The 23310-nt window shown below is 37.9% G+C and overlaps 1 protein-coding gene across 4 annotated transcripts; it reads left to right on the forward strand.

Moving 5' to 3' along the window:
- The first annotated feature begins 491 nt into the window (after positions 1–491).
- tescb (tescalcin b) lies at positions 492–21885 on the forward strand. Of its 4 annotated transcripts, none has more exons than XM_066659659.1 (9): positions 492–606; positions 5321–5390; positions 6612–6692; positions 7178–7317; positions 8208–8269; positions 8470–8577; positions 13618–13665; positions 13988–14099; positions 21107–21885. In XM_066659659.1, the coding sequence occupies exons 1-8, from the start codon at positions 543–545 to the stop codon at positions 14063–14065; spliced, it is 651 nt and encodes a 216-aa protein (XP_066515756.1). In that variant the 5' UTR covers positions 492–542; the 3' UTR covers positions 14066–14099; positions 21107–21885. The 4 variants fall into 4 exon arrangements, with proteins under 4 accessions (XP_066515756.1, XP_066515755.1, XP_066515754.1 ...); XM_066659658.1 differs by lacking the exon at positions 21107–21885 and adding an exon at positions 20155–20206; XM_066659657.1 differs by lacking the exon at positions 21107–21885 and adding an exon at positions 15000–16866.
- Positions 21886–23310: the final 1425 nt, after the last annotated feature.

Genomic DNA, 23310 nt, shown 5'->3' on the forward strand with positions numbered 1-23310 from the left:
TCTTTTGCACCTACAGACCGCTGCTGCAAAACTGTCAACAGGCGCGAAAACCCTTTAAAAATCCCGCGCTTTCTGCATTACTCCCGGGGTTAAAGGTGTCGAGGCAAAATGATGAAAATAAAACAAAATTAAACTCGTTTTCTAAAATATGAATCATTGTCTCCAATGTTTTTTATTTTAAACAAAGCAGCGGTTTCTTTTACTTTTTTCCTTGAATAGAAATAAAACGAATACAAACCAATTTCTTTTTTTTTTCGTTTTCCAGTTATAAACGGAAATCGGACCCGTTCATGGCCCATTCAGAATATAATGTGCTTCTTGTAGCTCCAGGGCCGCCTCACTCTCTGCTCCAGTAGAAGCTAGAGAACACTTCAATGGGAGCGGAGCCGGCCACAGCGCTGCACTAAGACCCGGGGACACGATCTTTCTCAGAGAGACATTTTTATTTGCATTCGCAAACTAAACACAGGCGGCGCTTTTATACGAAACTGAAACCAGCGGGCTGTCTTCTGTTAGAGAGACGGAAAAAGTCCTCAGGTGCAATGGGAGGTTTTCATTCTGTGCCGGATGACCATCAGTATCGCATTTTGTCTAAAAAGACAGGCTGTAAGTACTAACCGTCTCTCAGAGCAAATGACATATGGACGATTTGCGCGATACAATATTTATACTGTTATCAACGCCGTTGGGGTTTTGAGGAAGCTTAGTTCGACTGGTTTCAGGATGCACGCAGTTACTACACCGCTGCTGCTTTACCATAAATTATATATAGGCAGAATCGGTTTTATTTTTAACAGACAGTGACGTCTATTTTCATCCCTCACGTGACAGGAGTTTGGCAGACATCCTGTTTACCTTGTTGAAGTAGAGGTGTGACATTTTTAGTTTGTTTACTATAAAAAGAACATATTCCGTTATAAACGATGACAGTCACTTTCGATTTTGAGTAATCTGCAGATTATTTTGGTGATTCATTAAACAGATTTATTTAAAAGAGGGAGAAAGAGGGACTATCCCCAGGCTTATGTTTTACTTAAAAATCTTGCAGTCTAGTTGAGGGAAAATGCAAAAAATTCTATTGTGTCCATGGAAGCATATCAGTACCGAAATTAAAATGAAAATGCAAAAGTTTGAATTTAAATGTTCTACAATCAGCATGCAAGTTTGATCTCAAAATTCAAATTAAAATAAATAAATGGTTGCATCTACAATTGTGTAGATTTCTTTTGACATTTCTTGTACACACATACATCTGAGTGCTTTATAAGTATCTTTATTTAAATGAAACTGAATAAGCGTGTTTCATACAACAATTGTGTCAATATAACAATTAAAGTTGTTCACCTAATATGCACTTAGTGACATGCTTTTGAAATAAAAATTTCAAACAGATGGCAAATATGGCAAATTTTAAATGTTAAAGGGAAAACAGCACCTCTGCATTTGCAATAACAACATCACCCTACTGTGCTCAGTATGTGTGAAAATGCTTGTGAAATGGCAAACAAAGCAGATTTTAATTTTGTTTCCATGACTTACATACTTGTCAGTCATCCTGTCAGGGTGGGTCCAATGCAGAAAAGGCTTTATCTAAAAACATGATGGCCAAAGAGTTTATAAATATTATTTCATTAGCAGAGTAGCTGAAGAAGAGAAATGGAGCCATTTGTGATGCTTAATGAACGTTCTTATAGATGACTCCATGAGAAAGTGTTTAATCGACTTGTTTTCTAGTTTATTGGTGTTCTTGGGAAAAAAAAGGTTGATCTGCTTTTCGCTCACCATCTTTTTTCTGAAATTCCATTCCACCTTAAACACGGCTGGTGTCACATTTGGGTGCTCTGAGGCACCAGAATGTAACTGCTTTATTTCTTAATTTCAAACTTAGGGTTAAACTGCCATTTGGCATATTAAATTTTTATTTTGCTACTGTTATGCTTCCACATTATCTTCTTTTTATTAGAGTGAAATTCCAAAAGACACACACAAAACAGAGCTGTTCTTTGTTCTAGGGGAAGGTATCACATAACCCACGCATGACCTGCCTCTTTTCTACTTTCTAAAGAGCATGTGGCTCATACATGGCCTCACCTACCTACTCAGAGCCTTACAGGGCAGCCCTACCCCACAATTTTTATATTGTATCATTCTATTAATTGTAACTACCTTTGCAAAGTCCTTTCTGAGGTGCTAGATTTCAGGAATGTTCTAATGCTTTGATCTTTTCAGTTTTATCATCTTTCATCTATCATCAATCAATTTAACAATTTTTTTTTTTTGCATTTTGATGTCTTTTATGTTTTAATGCTTATTATAATTGCTTTAAAATATTTAAATTATCTTTTAACTATCTTTTAATTCTACTGTAATATTTCTGTACTCTTTTGTAACGCACTTTGAATGGCCATTGTGTAAGTAAGGTGCTCTATAAATAACTTGCCTTGCCTTCTCCTCTGCAGCTGTTCTGCAGTCTCAGGGCAGGTAGAGCTGAGTCAGTCCCAATGGATAATGACGGTCTGATTCTTCATATATACCAGGTACATCACTTCAGCTAGGCTGGCCTCAACCAGGCAAGGCCCCTCCCACGGTGACTTTAGCTTAGGACACTACCCTACATACTATAGCACACTGTCAAAAGCAGGTGAACTATAGCAGGGCGATGTCCTAACCACATAGCCTGGAGTTGGAACAAAGCCAAAGGTCTCCTGGACTACTGTCCACCGTGCCTACACCACCAAAAAAGTTACTGGTCCCTCATCCAGTGATGGTGTCCAGTGACATTCAGGTATCAGTACCTGTTAAAAGGTTTCACTAGCATCTCGCCCTGAGGGTGAAATAATGCTGGCCAGTTGTTTTGGATCCCCAGCAGCTGGCACACCACCATCACCTGGTACACAAAGTGCCAGTTTACGTAACCCAAAACCCAAACATTTCTGCTGTAATTGCTGTATGGACACACAGGAAAACATTGTCTGTGGAAGGGCCACTTCAGTAGGACCTCGCATGGAACTTGTTGCCATGTCCCAGTTGCACTACAACAGCCCATTTCACTCTGCCAAAATGTTACAGGCGATTTTAAATGTTACAGTGAGATTGTAAGGTTGACCCACGTGGTGTCACCTCAGTCCATCTTTCCCTTACCTAGTACAACACTAGGCCTGTCTCTCTGCCACAGCAGCTATGGCAATATTCTCCTTGGATGGTTCCTTTTGTCCTGACACACATGGTAGCACCAGCTGTCTTATAAGCATGAGGAGCATGAAAGTGCATTGTTCTTGTTGTGTAGGTGTCCCACTCTGTGTTGAATGGTGAACTGATTCTCTTGGAGCACAGCAGTCCAACTGTTCTCTGATCATGCATCCTTGAAGTGCATGACCCAGTGGGCCCGAATGCATGATCAGCCCACAGTGCGAACACTGAAACCTGCATTCATGATGAATAACTTGCCTACTTGAGGAAACGTCAGTACAGCTTTTGGTAGAGTGTCTGCAGGGTGTGGTCATCTCATTGGCCTACTGAAGTTACTGAGTAAGCACAAAACACATACTATTGAGCAATACTTCCCACACACACACACACACACATGCACACACACACACACACACACACACACACTACCGGAGCAGCAGGCTGCAAACCACTTCAGCACCCGAGGAGCAATTTGGGGGTTAGGTGCTTTACTCAAGGCAAGGCAAAGCAAGGAAAGTTTGTTCATAGAGCACCTTTCATACACAATGGCAAAATAAGTGCTTTACCTAACAGTACAGAAATATTACAGCAGAAGAATTACAATAAAAAAAGATTAATTTTAAAGCAATTAAAATAAGAATACAAACAAATTAAACTATAAAAGATATAAGACTTTTATAGTTTCTTTTAAACAATAAAAGAAAAGACATTTATAAATAAAATATAGACCTAGGCTGAAGTGTGATTCAAAGTGCAGCACTACTCAAAGGCACAGGAGAACAGGAAGGTCTTTAGTTCAGAATTGAAGATTGTAATATTTGGAGCCAGTCTGACGTCTTCCAGTAGTTCCAGGTGCAGGCAGCAAAGTCACTTCAGCAGTGGATGAATTTTTCCCAACAGTCCAGGGAATTGAACTGGTGTCCCTCTGGTCTCAAGCTCGCTTCTCTAACATTAAGACTGTGGCTTTCACCATTAGGATGCTGCACATATTTTACATTCTCGCAGAAACCGTAGAGCATATGTCCCAAGAACTGGACCTTGTAATGGTTGAGGTTGCATTTCTTGGTGTTTACATAGAAGTTGGGTGTACACAATTCAGTATTCTCCTGGCAAGTCAGCTACATGTTTTATGATCTGTTGGGATTGTCCTGTCCCTAGAGCAAATGCTATCTACACTTTAGGCTCCAGGTTTAAGTTGTCTAGCCAATATCTACTGCAAAGCTCCAAGAAGGTAAACCAGGAGAGCCCTCTAACCACTTGAATGTGTTTTCCATATAGGGCAGCAGTTAGAATCATGCGTGGTTACTGTGTTCAGCAATGAGAAACCACCGATTATCATTATTCTGGAGCTGCCACTGACATTTCCTTTAGCTTTAGCTCCCACTGCTTTTTACTTTGCAATGACAAGCTCATGAAACCATGACCGCTGCTGTGGTGCTGATTCCAATGTGGTGGTGCACCAAGGTTGTGTGCATATAAAATTCCTTATGTGCTGCAAAAACATAAGGAAATATACATTTCTAATGCCCGCTACAGCTTTGTTTTCCACTTTGACACAGCTCCCTCACCACATTTCTTGACATGTTCACCTCCCTTGGTGGAGCTGCTCTTGAGGCCACCATGACACAATCTCACGTCTGATTTCATATATTCTGCTGCTAAATTTGCCACTGCAGCTCTGCTTCTTCTCACTCTGCCACAGCACACTCTTATCTATGGAGCCATGATTGAGACTGGCACTACTGCACCTTACTCTTTTGCTGGAGTCATGTCAAGAGATTAAATTGGCATTGCTTGTTCTGCCACTCTTTATGCAGCTGCCTTATTATGCACATCACTAACTTCTCATGTTTTATGGCACCATCTGCCATCGAGTCTTCTGAGAAATTGCTGGATCTTCTTTAGCTCTACAATGACATGTCCCTCCTGACACCAGTCAAAGGAAGAACATTCATCTTCAATTCAATATGTTGGTAGAAACTTAAGAAACAGAAACACAAATTTACAAGCATTGTTTGCTTATAAAGTTGTGTTTAAATGAAGTACAGTTGTGTTAATTAATAGTAGAATGTAAGCACACTCTAGGCGTTTTATGTTATGAAATTAATCACTACTTTTCTACATCTGTCAGTTTCACTGGAGCAGATTGGGATTCTTCATAATCGCTTCAAGCATTTAAGCCACAACAGTGATACCCTGCGGTAGGTTAGTTTTGTCCAACATCTTTTTGTTGTTGTTGTTGTATTTTTTCTTTTTTTTTTTCTTTTTCTTTAGAATATTTCCTACATACAATAACCGAGTGGTCTATACAAGTCCAGTTTTATCAAGTCAAGTCAAATGTATTTTTTATAAAGCTTTTTACAACCTGATGGTTTCACAAAGCAGCTTTACAGAAATTGAGAATTAAAACAAAATTAATAAACCCCAAGTGAGCAAGTTATATATGACAATGGCCAGAAAAACTCCCTCAAAGCTGGAGGAAATAACCCAGCCTCATAAAGGGGACCCATACTCCTCTAGTCATGTACCATCATGAATCATCATAATGATTTTGAATCTGCAGCTGTTATGTAAAATACTACCTAGTTTTTCTATGAGAATGTTCCAGAAAGACTGGTAATTGATGTGGTAATTTGATGCTCTCTGTACACCCCACTCCTAAGCTCACCTCAACATTGGCAGCCCTGGTGCAAGGGAATACAGCATTCTAAGGCTTTGGTATCAATCCGCAATAGCTTTGCTTACTGTCTAGCTAAAGCTATTCATCCCCTCTATGCACATTAGGTATAGTAACATTTACAAACTTTCAGCTGTTTGAAAGAAAGTAACATGAAAGGCTGTCAGAGCTGCCCTGTTTATGTGAGTGTGAGCTTTCCTGGGTAATCCCTATAATTAGTCAGTTATGCCCCTTTCACACATGCACGGTAATGTTCCGGAGTTTTCCTTGAGGAGCTGTGTGTGTGAAAGTGACCACCCACAACTTTCATTCCGGACCTTACCCGAACTTTATCCCCCTCGCACCCTAGCAAAGACTCTGGGTGAAGTCAGTGCATGTGAGAATTTTCTCCTGCATGCATTGTACAGGTGCTGCAAGAGCGTGCCAGGGGCAAAAAAATCTCTCGTTGTGTGCTGCATGTGTGAACGACCACTCCAGAACAACTCTGGACCCAATACTCTGGAGTTTCTCTAGAAATTCTCTGGAGTTCATATGTGAAAGAGGCATTTGGTGCTCCTATAGTCAGTTGTGTAGAGGACATTTCCTATAGTGTGATACTGAACACCTGAAGACTTTGATTGCAAACAAGGGTAGTGTATATTAGGATACTTCTAGTTATATTTAAGGCTTAAAAAAGGTTGAATAAATGGACTGAACTTCATCTGTAATATATCACTCATGTTTAAATGTGTTTCTCTTTTTGAAGGAGAGATGATCTCTACACAATTCAAGACCTAAAATGCAACCCTATTCAATCTCAGATTGTTGAAGCATTTTTTGACAGAAGGTCAGTGATGTTCACACCTTGTGACTGGTGCAAAGTGCCACTCATGACCCAATTACTCCAGGTAGAATCTAATCCCACTGTGACCCTAAACAGAATACAGTGGTTACAGGAAAAAAAGAGTGAATGTTCTCAACAGGTTCAGCATGTTCACATAAACTCCTATAGCCACATGCACTTACACAACCCCCATGTCTAAAGCCAAATGAGAGAGAGCAAGAGAGAGAGAGAGCGAGAGAGAGGTGCAAATGAAATGTAAATCAAACAGACTGGCGATGGGCATAAACTTCATTTCATATCTCTACACATTTCACAAGGAACAAAAACAGCACCAACAACCTCTGGAATCTCATAATGACCTCACAATGTCAAATGAATATATTTCTAGTTGTAAGAAATATAAAGAATCTATAATCTATATTCTGTATTCTACAAAGGAGGGCAGTCGACATCCATATTAATTGTACTGATGTGATTGGCCTCCACAGAAACTTCCAGGTTGATGGTGAAGGCCCAGTGCAGGAGATTGGCTTTGAGGAGTTTCTCACTGTCATGTCATACTTCAGACCACTATCAGTGCACATGACTGAGGAGGAGAAAGAAGTTATAAGGAGAGCCAAACTGCGCTGTGAGAATGCACCCAGAGCACTTAATGGAAGCAGAGAGGAATAAAGATTAAATCGGATTACCTATGAAACATTCCCTGTTCCCATTAATACCTTATTGTGATATTAAACACTACATTGTTTCTACATTCACTGTCTATTCCCACAGCTCTACTAACCATACAGGAGCACTTTGTAGTTCTATCATTACAGAGTGTAGTCTACTGTAGTCTGCCCCCTGGGTGGCACGGTGGTGCAGCAGGGAGTGTCGCAGTCACACAGCTACAGAGACCTGGAGGTTGTGGGTTTGAATCCCGCTCCAGGTGACTGTCTATGAGGAGTTGGTGTGTTCTCCCCGTGTCTGTTTGGGTTTCTTCTGGGTGCTCTGGTTTCCTTCCACAGTCTAAAAACACATGCTGGTAGGTGGATTGGCGACTCAAAAGTGTCCGTGTGTGTGAGTGTGTGTTGCCCTGAGTGTGTGGCGCCCCCTCCAGGGTGTATTCTCACCTTGCGCCCAGTGATTCCAAGTAGGCTCTGGAGATAATGAATGTTTGCCCCCTCTCACCCCCTTCTTGATGCTCAGGCCCCCCACAGCACCACCACGGAGCAGGTATGGTTTGGGTGGTGGATCATTCTCAGCTCTGCAGTGACACTGAAGCAACGAGAATGGTCCACCAGCCAAATAATACTAGCTCTGTGGTGGTATATTGTGGTTCCTGACCATTGAACAATATGGAAAAAGGTGGCAAATAAGGTATACAGAGCAACAGATAAACAACCCTGGTCAGTGGAGCTGAGAAAATAAACAGTAAGTATAGAAACGAGGTAGTCATATTGTTAAGGTTGATCTGTGTAAACTGGGGTCGTTCAAGACATCTCTGTGAACCGTCTCTTCTGCATCTTCTTTTTTCAGTCCTATTTAATATGCATGATACAGACAATGATGGGACAATTACACTGGAAGAATACAGACATGTAAGACACTTACTTTTAAAACCAGTTTTCTGAAATGTCTGGGATTGTTTTGTTTTCCAAATGCAATAAAAACAATAATCTGTGATTAGAAAATTTCTATTAAAAATCTGAATAACCCCATAGTTGTTTAATACATGCAATATATTTTTAGACTGTGCCTTTTATATGATTATATATGCTTTCTATATCATTTGCTGCAGGTGGTGGAGGAGCTGCTGTCTCGGAGTGGAAAGCTCGGGAGGGAGACAGCCAAGGGCATTGCAGATGCTGCAATGCTGGAGGTTGCCAGCATGTCAATGGGTCGCATGGTACAGTATCTACATTTCAGTCTGCTGGAGATAATCTGATAAAGAAGAGCAAAAGGAAGAAAACATTCGGGCATCAGAGCAAATGTAGAATGTTAACACATCCATGGCCTGAAGTGGTCTGCATGTGTATATGTCTCAGAGACAGAGAGAGACAGAGAGAGAGGGAGAGACACAGAGAGAGAGAGAGAGGGAGAGACACAGAGAGAGAGAGAGACAGTGAGAGAAAGAGAGAGACAGAGAGGGGAGAGACACTCTGTCTCTCTCCTCTCTCTCAGATTTTTATATTCACACAGCTTTGAGAGCACCTACTGCCACCTCAAAACAAAACAAAAAAAATTGGCCGTTATTCGCCTTAAATTAAGTACGGTCACGTGACATAAGCTGTAAATAATTGTACACAAATTGTATAAGTGACACCAAGATTAAACACAGTGAAATATCTTTACTGTTAAAAGCATTGGGAAATTGATTATGAGGGAGATAGTAAGACTGAGACACACTGCAGTTTGCGTATGTGGCACATATAGAGGGGCAGAAAGTGATAAGACAGCATTGAATATTTATACAAGTACAAAAAAAAAAAATACATGCAAGGGTGCTATTTATCAACTTATGTCAGCTTTCAGTATTATCCAACCACAAATATTGTCAGAAAGCTTGGTGGATCAGTACACAGTGGACGTCAGCTTAGTAGGGTGCATTATTGATTTTTTTTAACAAACAAGTCTCAGAGTCACATTAAATGATTAATTCTCTGAGTCTTGTCTCTTGTGTTTTCTAACGCAATGAGGCGTTTATCACCCCTTCTCTGTAGTTTATATAATCACTGTCCAATTAAAAACATTCATTTCCCCAAATAGTAGCTTAACAGGAGAAGGAAAAAACCTTCTTTACTTTCAATGGACGTGAATGTAAAATAAGTTCAATAACATATATCTCCAAAATAACAACTTCACAGGAGAAAAAAAAGACTTAAAATTTCAATGGAAATCAATGTAATTTTGGAGCATTTGTATTAATCTTGAAATTTTCACACAGTGTGAAGGACAGCTGCTGGGTTCAAATGTGATGTAGGAAACTAAAAATCCAACAAAAATTGAGATACATGTATTTAATTGAACAGCAATGATATAGAAGTTTAGGAATCTCTCAGAGGACAGTTATATTTTAAAACTTGCAGACACATCCGTCCTAGTTAGTTTTCTTTGAGATAGGACAGTCAGTTTTGAAATGTTCATTTATAAGCTGGTTTGGAAACTTTATGTGTCATTAATAAAAAACTCCTCTGAAACACTAACAAAGCTAGCAGTTAGATTATGGGATGCCAACAGTTGTTTTTATGAAAACTATTTAAGAAGCACATTTTAAAAAAAGGCTGAAATAATAATTTTATTAGATCACCTGTGTATGAAAAATATCAACAACTTCGGTCAGCCTTGCACTATCCCAAAAGATACAATGTAATATATTTAATAATTGTTTATCTCTAATGCAAATAGGCTAATGTACAAGAAAGACAAGTGAAAGTAATATAAATCTATGTCTATGTTTTCATTGTGGATGTAAGAATGATTGTTGCAAAACAATTTTCACTTTGAGAGAGACTAGTACAGACTGAACTGAACTGAAATGGAGTAAATAAGGACAAAATTACATGGCAACACTAAACAGTGTTTAATTCTTACAACCCCAATTCCAAAAATGTTGGGACCCTGTGTAAAATGTAAATAAATCTAAATATATATAGAGTGCAATTATGTGCAAAATTCGTAGACCCATATTTTATTAATAATTAAACAGAACATGTTTTCATGAAAAATAAAGTTATGGGCAGCACAGTGGCGCAGCAGGTAGTGTTGCTGTCACACAAAAACACAGGTTGGTAAGTAGATTTGCTACTCAAAAGTGTCCCTAGGTGTGAGTGTGTGAGTAAATGTGAATGTGTGTCACCCTTTGAAGGAGTGGTGCCCCCTCTTGGGTGTGTTTCTGCCTTGTGCCCAGTGATTTGTGGTAGGCTCCGGACCCAGCGCGACCCTGAAATGGATAAGGGGTTTATCCATTTTTTTATAACTTGATGGCAATGAAGTTAGGACAGGGCCATTATGTAGCATCCCATCCCAACATTCTGTATACATCTTGGAAGTGAGGAAGTGAGTTATGGGAGAGGACTGTTGTCCCATTATTTTCTGGTGTAGGATTCTAGCTTGTCAGCTGAACTTGGTATTCTTTGCCAGATTTTTTGTTTCAAATGAACCGAATGTGTTCCATTAGTGAAAGGTCTGGATTGCAGGTGGCAGGGTTTGCACCAGGACTCATCTTCTGCGAAGCCAAGCTGTTGTCATGGATGCAGTATGTGGTTTAGCATTGTCTTGCTAAAATATGCAAAGCCGTCCCTGGAAGAGACGTTGTATAGATGGGAGAATATTTTGTTCTAAAACCTCTATATCCTGTTCACCATTGATAGAACCTTCCCAGATGTGTAGACTGCACACACCATAAGCACAATGCCATTAGAAATGCAGGCTTTTGAACTATGTGCTGATAACAAGCTGGATCGACAGGACAGTGGTTCCCAAAAAGAATTTCAAATTTTGATTGATATGATCACTGGACAGTTTTCCATTTGGTCTCAGTCCATTTTAAATGAGCTTTTAGCCCAGAGAAGACATCTGTGTTTCAGGGTCGTATTGACATATGGCGGCTTCTTTGCCTGATAGATTTAACTTGCATTTGTCAACTGCACAATGAATGGTGTTCAATGATTTCTGGAAGTGTTCCTGGGCCCATGCTCATGATTTCCAGTACAGAATCAGGCCTGTTTTTAATGCAGTGCCACCTAAGGGCCCGGAGATCAGGAGCATCTAATATTGACTGTTGGCCTTGTCCCTTGTGCACAGGGATTTCTAAAGATTCTCTTAATTTTTAGATGATGTCATGTACTGTAGATGGTGGGATATTCAAAGTATTTCCAAATTTATTTTGAGGACATTTTCCTGACATTGTTTCAAAATTTTTAGATGCAGGTTTTTGCAGATTGATTAATATTTGCCCATCTTCACTTCTGAAAGACACTGCCTCACTAAAATGTTTTTTCTTTTTTTTTGTACGAAGTCATGTGAATTGGCTGCAAATTGCACCTCCAAGATTTTTTTTGCCCTGTTCCAGCTTTTTTGGGATGCATTGCTGTTATTGAGTTCTAAATGAATTATGAAATGATAAAATGTCTTAGTTTCAACATCTAGTATGTGTTCTTTGTTCTATTGTGAATCAAATATGGGTCTATGAAATTTGCAAATCAATGCTGTGTTTGTTTACATTTATTTGCATTTTAAATAGCATTCCACTTGGGGTTGTATAAACAGTGTTTAACAAAAACAGCAAAACCTATGAATTAATAACACGGATTTACCTATGGGGTATGTCCATGGGGGTATAGGCAATGGGGTATGTCACATGTATTTACTTTACTAGGTACATGCCTAGATTGAAAACTAGATGCACAAAGCTTGCTAAAAATCAGTGATCCACCACTGTATTTGGCAGAATTAGAATTTTGAAAGCTTAATGGAAACTTTTTATTTTGGAGACCATAGAAAGGAATGGTGAAATAGATGGGTCGTTTTAAAACACATACTAGGCAAGACATGTCTGGAGGGTAGGAGGAACTGAGGAAACTGGAGATGGTGAAGCTCAGGGAGACACTAACAGAGTGCTGTTCAGGGATTTCTCCATCGTTTGACGGTTGTTGAGGTCTTAATCGCCTGTCTGAGGACAGAGGAACAAGCGAACATTTCTGACACCTGCTGGCAGAAAAGAGTGTCACATCTTTGAAATGCAGGAGAAATCGGCAACTTCTCAGAGATAGTTAAAATAGGAGCTAGGAGTAAAATCTATTTAAACTAGCCCTCACAGGAATGGTTTCCTTAGCTCTCTACATCCACAGAGAAGCACCTTTTTTGTAGCTCTGTTATTGATCCGATGTGAATCAAAGACAGCCTCCTTCTACACCTCATGCCAAAATAGCATATCCGTGGTTGTGAGAGTGTGACAATATGAGACTTCAACCTATCAACTCAATCCAGTGCAATATGTATACATGTATGTATATATATGTGTATGTATATAATCTGAGTTGCTGTGGTCAAATGACCTGTGTACAGCTCTTCTAGTGAGACATCACCACATTTTGCTCTAGCCTCTATCTCCTGATCTTCTGCTGCACCTGTAGAAAAAACATTGAAATTTGTATCAGGGAATGCCAAACACAATACATATGTTTTTACTGCCAAAAGCAAAAAAGGGTGTTTAAAAGTTTTGCAATTATAGCAATAGTGGCTATAAAGTTATAGCAATTGCTGCTGTTAGCGGTGTTTTGAGGCATTGTTTTCTTGTCTGGTTTTATAAAAATCATTAAATAAAAACGTGCACCAGAAATTTGTGTACAAAAATGTCCAATTTTATTGAATACAGGGGGTCCTTGACTTACGATATTGAGCCGTTCCTACGTCACGTCGTAAACCGATTTTTGGTGTAAGTCGGAACATACTGTACGTAAATAACATACTGTAAGCACCTATCCCGAGCCACGTAACCGCATATTCTTCCGCCGCACACACCAAACATGGAGTGCACGTTACGACGTTTACGACGCAAAATTACTTAAGTCGAAACAAGGCTTTATACAGTAAGCGGGAGATGTGTCATAACCACGAAACATCGTAACTCGGGACTGACATAACCCGAGGACCTCCTGTAGATTAAAAACGTCATTAAAATCACATATAGGCAAGCAATAAAAAAGCTGTTCAAAACGCACATTCTTCCCATAAAACACTATTGGTGTTTGATTTAAATAAAGTGTAGGATAAAACATTTTTTTAACTTGGCTGCTTTGGAGAACATCAGGAATGTTTAATCTTTCATAACTTATTTGTCCTGTTTATGGTTGTGGTGGGTCAAGATCCTACCCAGAATCATCTGGCTTTTAAATAGTAAAAATCTCACTTCACTTCTCAAGCATAAACATATTTTCTTCTACAGGGTCCAGATGAATTTTATGCAGGTATCACATTTGAACATTTTTTGAAGGTATGTATAGTTTTTTTTTCTTCTCTTATCCTTAATGTTAATTCACATTTAATGTTTCTTTTTTATGATTTAAATGATCACTGTCCATTTTCAATTTTTATTTTTACAACAATTTTGAATTTTATAATTCAAAATTTTTTCTTCTAATAGGCATGCTCGGTTACGAAGTGTTGGAGTGCTAGCAATGCAATGTTACTTTTCACAGTTTTTCACTATAATTAAGTTATGATTTATTATTTGAAAATGTAGTCAAAACCTGCAATACATTAAGCATTTTGACATCCATATCAAACTAATAATAATAATTGTCTTTTGAAAACAGATTCTGAAAGGGATAGAAATTGAAACAAAGATGCACATTCGCTTCTTAAATATGGACACAAAGATTCTATGCAAGTGATGGTGGACAAAGTGGCTAAACTAAAGTAGTAAAGGTACATGATTTCTTTCTCTGTAAATTTAAACTGGTAAAATATTGTTGCACTTCTGTACAAATATGCAATCACAATGTGGATTTACAACATTGGAGATCATATCCAGAAAAGTTGGGACAATTTGTAAAATGCATTAAATATAATTATACACAGGAAAACATGTAAAATATCCCAGTTCATTAGAGCTTCATGTAGGGCCCATGGCATTCTCTTACTACCACTTTTCTTACTACTTGTTACCCTCTAAACTCATTTTAATCCAAATTAATCCAACCTACTTCCCTAGTGACTAAGGCCATATCAATGTCCCAATGTCACCATTGATGGTTGCTCAGTGCCTGCAGTTTAATAATGACTTATTTTTGCTAAAGTTAAGGTGGAACTGAAGCTAAATTGGGGAGAGCGCCTATTGCATGAAAGTAAACCTAGACCCAAAGTGTGACAAATCTAAAGAACACATGGTTAGATTCAACATGTTTTGTGTGCTTGTAATACAATTTCCTCACGTGTCAGAGTATATTGCCTTGTGTAGTGTGTTTTTTGCTTGCGCTAAATGTTCTTTTTCTCAAATGAAATTTTTTTAATTGAATCTAATGCCTTAGATGATGGGTCATTTAAAATGCATGAGGAATACACAGTGTGACATGAGAGAGTGAGATTAGAGCTCATTGCATGAGTGCCAGCAGCCTTATATATAATGAAAGAGCTATACATCAATTATATGCAAAAACACTGTCAAGTTCTCTGGGTTCATGCTGAGAAGGGCATCTAAGAGTATTTCTCTCTGCCAAAGTTGCAGCAATCTGTCTTGATTTAGGGGTGCATCACTGCTTGTGCCATGGATGACGTGCATATGTATGAATGTATCTTTGATATGAAGGTGTATTTTGGGATTTTTAGACAGATATATGCTTCTGCTTAGACGTCCATGGCTATTTCATCCAGACAAAGGCAGGCCTCTGCATGCTCTACAAAAGCATAATTTCATAGATGGGGAATGTGTGCTCGACTGATCTGTCTGCAGTCCAGATCTGTTTCCAATGTTGCATCTTAAGCAGGAGAATCAAAAAATGATGGCCACAAACTGCTCAGCAAATGAATTCTGGTTTCAAGGAAAATGAGCCAAAATTTCCCTGGGAAATCTGCAACAATTTCTTCCCAATATGATTAAATAGTTAAATTAAAAATAAATGTAACACAGCAGTAAAGTGCCCGTTTTTAATGGATTGTTTTATAGTTATCAAATACAAAACTTGTTTATATCTTCAAAATACAATTACTCTTGTAAAATTCAATCATTAGAAATATTTTTTGCCAGTTTAATAAAGTTTCAAGGGAATTGAAAAATTGAAGATTTGTTTTAATTGTATTTAACAAAAATCCCAACTTTTATGGAAACTGTACTAGTTGTCTCTTGACATTCAAACTCCTATACTTTGCACATGGACCACTGAATACCCTGGGATTTCTTTGAAAATTGAGCCAGACTGGTTATTTGCTGTGAATATTTGAGGCAATATGAGTAGGATTTTCTTTTTTAATATATATTAAATTATGTTGTACATGTTTGAGTACAATATCTCCTAAGATTACTGTCTGCGATGCAATAAAATGTACTTAAAAGCAATACACAAAATGCAATATGCTTTAAATGCTGTGAAATATACTGTATGAAGTTTGTCAGGGGCGTTATTAGACTAAATTTACTGGGGCCCATGTTACTGTGGAAGTATACAAATAATCAGTTGTATCCTGTGTTGCTGAGCAGAGCTGAAGATCACACCAAGCAAGTTCACTACTACATTTCACATATTCCCCCAGCTTCTTTCCAAAATCTGGAGCAGTTAGTACTTTCAGTTAGAGAGTGTTTGGCTTTTTTGCACGGTGTAATGGACATTCATAAATATTTAAAAGAATGTAAGCCACTCCACAAACAATGAAATTGTAGCACATAGCTTTATGATTTGGTTATATCCACTTATAACCGTAAAACCTACTAAAAATACATATTACACCACTAAAGCCAATATTTCATTTCCACAGAAAATAATGATGAGTATGTAACACCACCAAGCATAACTTCTCACGAATATGTTCATTTTGTGTTTATGAATCACGCAGTTCTAGGAAATGTCGTATTAAATTAGGAAGTGCAAATGGTAATAACACAATTCTCTCACATTTTTAGTGTACATCGTGTATGGCAGAGGAAGAAATATAGATGTAGTTTTGGTAACGGAAAACAGGAGATTTATAGTTTTTGCTTTTTATTTATTAAAGGAAATGCACATTAAATAAAGATGAATGCAGTTAATGAATTATTTATTGATAGTTTGTTCTTCATTTCTCATCCATTACAATGATATCTATTTAGTGTTTAACAGGCTTTATGCTGGATGTGCTCTTGATACTGATCAGAGAGTACCGCTGTGCCCCTCTAAATTCTGTGTGTGCCCCAGTACAAGTAGTCTAGAAACGCCCCTGCATTTTATGTTTTTGTTTTAATATTTAATATATAAAAGCATTTTGGAGCAACAAGCCTTTATATTCATGACCAGCAGAGGTCAGTAATGTCAATAATGTCAAACATTCAGGTTTTTTGATATCCAAGCAGTATACTTGGATATAACAATATATATCAGCAAAATAAAATGATCAAAATTTATCCAATTCAAGTGTCCGATATTTTGTCTTCAAACATTAAAAAATACACAAATGCTTGGCCTATACAGTTAGTTAATTTTTTTTGGTCATAATTGATGCTGAACACAACATCACCATGTATCTTGTAGTGCATAATAAAAATATCTCAAATATTGCAAACTATAGTTGTAAATTTAAAGCTTTCTTTGGGGGTTTTTACACATTGCTGTGTCTGATCCACACACCACCACCACATCAATTTCACTGCAGTGCTGAGAATGATCCTCCAACCAAATCATACTCCATGAGAGTTATGACCATTGAAGAACAGGTAGCATGCTAACAGTTTATGCAGAGAAAGGGATGAACTACAGTCTGTAATTGTAGAACTATAAAGTGCTCCTGTCACGTCTGTGAAGCTAAGAGAATGGACCGTGAATTTAGAAACTTACAAGTTACAAGCTATGGGTGATCAGTTTAGATACTCTAGTGTATGCTAATAAATGACAGCCCAGTACATGCTTTAAATGAATAAGATCTACTTCTGGCCTTTGGCACACCCCAAAATGACTCTATTTCAGTCATTAACAATTAATTTGTGACCCATTTTCCACACACTGAATGACAGATTCACTACACTGTACTGCCTCTTATCCCATCCCACACCCTGCAGGTATTTATAACCTGATCCATCTGCAGCAACCTAAAGACCACTTTAAATTCAGTTTCAGATTCAAGATGACTCATTTGCAAGATGACTCGTTACTTCATGTTGTCGTCACATGGAATGGTTTTTAGTGAACAGCTGTGGCCATGTCAAGAGTTAATTGGTAGAACCACTCGCCTTCTTAATGTGTTTGAGACCATAACTTGGGTTGTGCAGAGGTAGGGGATGGTACACACTTGTATACAGTGAATAGCCCTGTTCCACCAATGACTAATGAGAAGATGTGTCCAAACTTTTGACTGGTGCTGTATATAATCCAATCACTTTCTACATCCATGGTCCATTTTATCAGCTCCACTGACCATGCAGGAGTACTGTGTAGTTCTACAATTACAGACACCTGTTTCTCTGCATACTTCCTTATCTCTATTCACAATTAGCTTCAATGGACTGGTTTGGGTGGCGGATCATTCTCAGCGCTGCAGTGACAATGACGTCTTTATAAACACTGCACACACCATCATACCAAAACCATGTCAGTGCTTATTTATTGTATTGACTAACTGAACTGGGCCATCTCAGCCAAGAGTTTTAAGCCATCTAGTGACATTGTGCTAGTACCTGTTTAAATTATACGTGATGTCTGGCTTCTCATACCACAGACAGTCCCTTTGACTTGGGGTTGTAGCATCATGCGTCTAAGGGTGTTCTAGATTTTGGATGAAGCTGGTATAACATTAATTTGGAAGAAAATTGGTTAACAACTGTGATGGACAAGGCCTCTGTACCATGGTGGGCTTGTGACTAAAATGTCTCTGATTAGTATGAAGCAGTTTCGGAAGATTAATAAATGAATTAATTGGTTAAAAAAAATCTGCTACTTTGCTGTTCCTCTATATTATTCATGCATTTTCATCTTAAGCTCAGTCTGAATTGTGATGTGAACATCATACCTTCACTGTAAAACAAATTCCTGTAATACTTAAAAAAAATTATCATCAGGGCTTTGATGTTGTTTTATTTCAAAGAAAGTTGCTTGTTCCTGTACAGAAGAAAACAATAAGCTTTCTACAAGAAATGACAAGTTGTGTTCTCACGCAGGCAAGTGGGTTTGATCTTTTACAGTTTGATCTTTTACAGGTCCTTTAGGGTTTTTCTTTTTTCTTTTTTTTTTCTGGGTAAGAAGGGGGTAGGCCCTAACCACACTTTATCTGTCAGAGACAGACCCACTGCCCTCCTTTCTGTTTCACAGTAACCCAAACTTTCTCATCTTTCTCTCTATCTCACTCTCTCTGTGTAGTAAGTTGCATGCCAAGGCAACATAAAATCCCCACATTTATTTCTCCAGAATTAAAAAATCTCCCCCACAAACACAGAAACAAGTTTGATGTAAAGCCCATTCTCTTATTTTAGGTGATAATGGAAATTGTCTATTTAAATTTGTTGTAAACAGGTGTGTTTGAGACAATAAATTAAAAGACTATTCATTTCAGAAGACTAAAGTTACATCGAAAGTTACACTTTTGTCTCTGTCTTGAAAGCTCTGACTGCATTAATCCAAATGTTTAAGGTTAAGTTCTTTAGGAAATGTCACTGACCTTTCCTGAAATTATTAAATGATAGTGTTTTTTTTTTCATTTATGATCGAATCATATTGAACATTTAAAGAAATTTTGATACTTATCATCTACAAATTTTCAAACGCTATTTAGAGAAGAAATAATGTATGACTTAATTGTTATATGTTTATACAAACCGGATTCCAAACAAGTTGGGACACTAAACAAATTGTGAATAAAAACTGAATGCAATGATGTGGAGGTGCCAACATCTAATATTTTATTCAGAATAGAACACAAATCACAGATCAAAAGTTTAAACTGAGAGAATGTATCATTTTAAGGGAAAAATTTGTTTCAAAATTTCATGGCGTCAACAAATCCCAAAAAAGTTGGGACAAGGCCATTTTTTACTACTGTGTGGCATCCCCCCTTCTTACAACACTCAACAGACGTCTGGGGACAGAGGAGACCAGTTTCTCAAGTTTAGAAATAGGAATGCTCTCCCATTCATGTCTAATACAGGCCTCTAACTGTTCAATCGTCTTGGGCCTTCTTTGTCGCACCTTCCTCTTTATGATGCACCAAATGTTCTCTATAGGTGAAAGATCTGGACTGCAGGCTGCCATTTCAGTACCCGGATCCTTCTCCTACGTAGCCATGATGTTGTGATTGCTGCAGAATGTGGTCTGGCATTATCCTGTTGAAAAATGCAGGGTCTTCCCTGAAAGAGATGAAGTCTAGATGGGAGCATATGTTGTTCTAGAACCTGAACATAGTTCTCTGCATTAATGGTGCCTTTCCAGACATGCAAGCTGCCCATGCCACAAGCACTCATGCAACCCCCCCAATACCATCAGTGATGCAGGCTTCTGAACGGAGCGTTGATAACAACTTGGGTTATCCTTGTCCTCTCTGGTCCGGATGACATGGCGTCCCAGTGTTCCATAAAGAACTTCAAATCGTGACTCATCTGACCACAGAACAGACTTCCATTTTGCCACACTCCATTTTAAAAGACCCCTGGCCCAGTGCAAACGTCTGAGCTTGTGGAACTTGCTTAGAAATGGCTTCCTCTTTGCACTGTAGAGTTTCAGCTGGCAACGGCGGATGGCACAGTGGATTGTGTTCACTGACAATGCTTTCTGGAAGTGTTCCTGAGCCCATTCTATTATTTCCTTGAGAGTGGCATTCCTGTTTGAGGTGCAGTGACGTTTAAGGACCCGGAGATCACGAGCATCCAGTAGAGTTTTACGGCCTTGACCATTACGCACAGCAATTGTTCCAGATTCTCTGAATCTTTTGATGATGTTATGCATGGTTGATGATGATAACTTAAGTCTTTGCTATTTTACGCTGGGTAACACCATTCTGGTATTGCTGCACTATCTTTCTGCGCAACAATGGTGGAATTGGTGATCCTCTAACCAACTTGGCTTCAGAGAGACACTGACACTCTGAGAAGCTCTTTTTATACCCAATCATGTTGTCAGTTGACCTAATTAGTGTTAATTGGTCTTCCAGCTGTTCGTTATATGCTCAATTTCCTTTTTCCAGCCACTTATTGCTACTTGTCCCAACTTTTTTGGGATTTGTTGACACTGTGAAATTTTGAATCAACATATTTTTCCTTTAAAATGTTACATTTACTCAGATTAAACTTTTGATCTGTCATCTATGTTCTATTACGAATAAAATATTGACATTTGCCATCTCCACATCATTGCATTCAGTTTTTATTCACAATTTGTTTAGTGTCCCAACTTTTTTGGAATCCATTTGTATGAAAAGCTACATTTTTCATTACTTATTTAATGTATGCCCAATAAAGCCAGAAAACATATATGTAACAGAAATGTGCATTGAAGCCTAAAGAGACATTTTTATCTAGTTTTTAGTATCTAGCATCCCTTCTTTGCTTTTATTTACATTTCTGTTCTTTGGGAAGATTTGCTTCTAGTTACATTACATTTTTAGAGAAACTGTATTTTTATTATAAACAATGTGTTCTTTTTTAAACACCTCCTTCTTTGTTTTAAACATACTTTGTTTTATAAATAGCCTCTATCTCCTGAAAAAATTAGCCATTTGGGCTAAAAACTAAATAAATGAAGAATGGTCTCATTTTTTCCACACAGTGTTATAGCTCAAAACTTAAGTAGCATGGCTCTGCCCCTTAGTTCCAGTGAAAGGAATTCTTCATGCTTCAGCATACCAAGAGATTTTGGACAATTTAATGCTCCCAACTTTGTGGGAACTGTCTGAGGATGGCCCCTTTCTGTTCCAACATGAATGTGCACCAGTTCACAAAGCAAGGTCCATAAAGACATGGGTGAGTGAGTTTGGTGTGGAAGAACTTGACTGGCCTGTACAGAGTCCTGACCTTTGCGATGAATCAGAGTGAAGATTGCGAGCCAGACTTTCTCGTCCAACATCAGTATCTGACCTCACAAATGCACTTTCAGAAGAATGGTCAAAATATCCCATAAACACACTCTGAAACCTTGTGGAAAGTTTTCCCAGAGCTTTTCCATAGCTGCAAAGAGTGGGCCAACATCATATTAAACCCTATGGATTAAGAATGAGATGTCACTCAAGTTAATATGTGTGCAAAGGAAGACTATCAAATACTTTTGGCAGTATAGTGTACTTATCTAAAATTTCAATTTGTGCCTCTATGTGAATGGACATTTCTCACATATGCAAGTCACAAAGTTGGTGTAAAGAGAGAAACAACAAACTGTATTTGGTTGCAAAGTCTGAGCCTTTGGTGAATACTTTCTTTACGAAAGGAATGCAGGGCTAGCAATAAACAGCACTTTTAACATGCCTTATATATTCTTTCTAAAAGTACGAGGCTTGGAAGTTTTTTTTTTTCTCATTCACTTCGTATTTATTCAAGACCACACGTGAAGAAACACACTCATTTGTAAATGTCTCCTCTTTAACGTTTTACTTGTGTGTTCTGGAGCCACCATCTCATATATGTTGGATTTTTTGTTGATCACTGGCAGCAATTTCATGACTCTACTGTAATAAACACTTTTACTGCACAAAGCATTTCATGAACTTTTCCTTTGTCTACCATATAGCAAATTATTTTCATTCACTAGTAGGTAGTATGTTACTGAATACACACCCATTTTACACTCAACCAAAAAAAATGTAGTGGTTTCCATGAAAATAAAAAAAAAAACAGTGAATGTCATAACATCTATAATTTACTGGTAGAACTGACTACCTGACTATGACTATATACTGATTTTGGATAAAAAAAAATATGTGCAAATGTTTTGAAGAATGTCTTGATCTTGATGTGGGATTGCCATATATTCATAGAGCAATTGTAAAAAATTTTGGCAAGGATGAGAGGTCAACCCGGTAAATCCAGAAATGTGTCAATCGTGAAAGGAAAACTTTTTCAAGAAATGTTTGTGATGGATGGAATGGTGATATATAGATTTACAAATGGGTTAAAATGGGTGATATATAGATTTATAAATTATTTTTCTGACTATAGACTAATTGTACACACGGTGGGCCTCATTCATGAAACTCGAGCAGAACTGATTTGTGCATAAATCCTTTGTAAATCACTTTTTTCATAAATGTCCAGATTCATTAAAATGTTCATAGGTACGAACAAACTTTACACCTGTTCCTGAAAATGTGCAAAGTGTACGTAATGTCTGAAAGATGCTGAAAGTATCATGTAACATGACTGAACTTTAAACTAAATAAGTAAATATTCAACAAAACAAATTAATCAAACAAAATTTCACAAAACCGTTCTCTTCCTAATACAGCCTATAATTCAGAACAAATTCAAATATCTAAAGGGTAATTATTTGCTGAATTATTTTCTTACTTGTGTGGTCAGACTGTTATTAATGTGGATTATTTCAGTATAAAAGTTTTTAGTGTCTGTAACTTGTGTAAATGGATGATGCTGCACTGCTGCTGGATTTAACAGACAGCTCTGTGCAGAGAACTTTAACATCTTTGGAGAGGATAGATCCATGTTAATGGTTTATTGGCTGATAGTGATGACAGATCCTGTGCTGTTCCCAAATCTGTTAAGGTCCTGTCCTTGTTTGACTTCTTGGACACTGGAGCATTTAAAACATGGATTTATAAGCCCTCAATCATTCAAGAAACATCCCAGGGATCTTAAGCTATGTTATATTTGATGCACTATAACTGTGTGTCAAATATAATATGACACATATAATAAAACAGTTTGATGCAAACACAGTGCTGGAGCCACAGGCGTTGCCCGTATCCTGTTGCTGCCCACGGTTGAGAACATCTGGATGATGTTGACAAACATATTTGAAGGAGC

The sequence above is a fragment of the Hoplias malabaricus genome, chromosome 2 (genome assembly GCF_029633855.1).
Source record: "Hoplias malabaricus isolate fHopMal1 chromosome 2, fHopMal1.hap1, whole genome shotgun sequence".
Classification (NCBI taxonomy): domain Eukaryota; kingdom Metazoa; phylum Chordata; class Actinopteri; order Characiformes; family Erythrinidae; genus Hoplias; species Hoplias malabaricus.

Bases quoted from the DNA above. Each gene is read 5' to 3' on its own strand.
- tescb (XM_066659659.1), top strand. From the start codon at position 543: ATGGGAGGTTTTCATTCTGTGCCGGATGACCATCAGTATCGCATTTTG. The intron at 607-5,320 runs GTAAGTACTAAC...TACATCTGTCAG, and splicing joins TTTGTCTAAAAAGACAGGCT to TTTCACTGGAGCAGATTGGG. The intron at 6,693-7,177 runs GTCAGTGATGTT...TGGCCTCCACAG, and splicing joins GAAGCATTTTTTGACAGAAG to AAACTTCCAGGTTGATGGTG.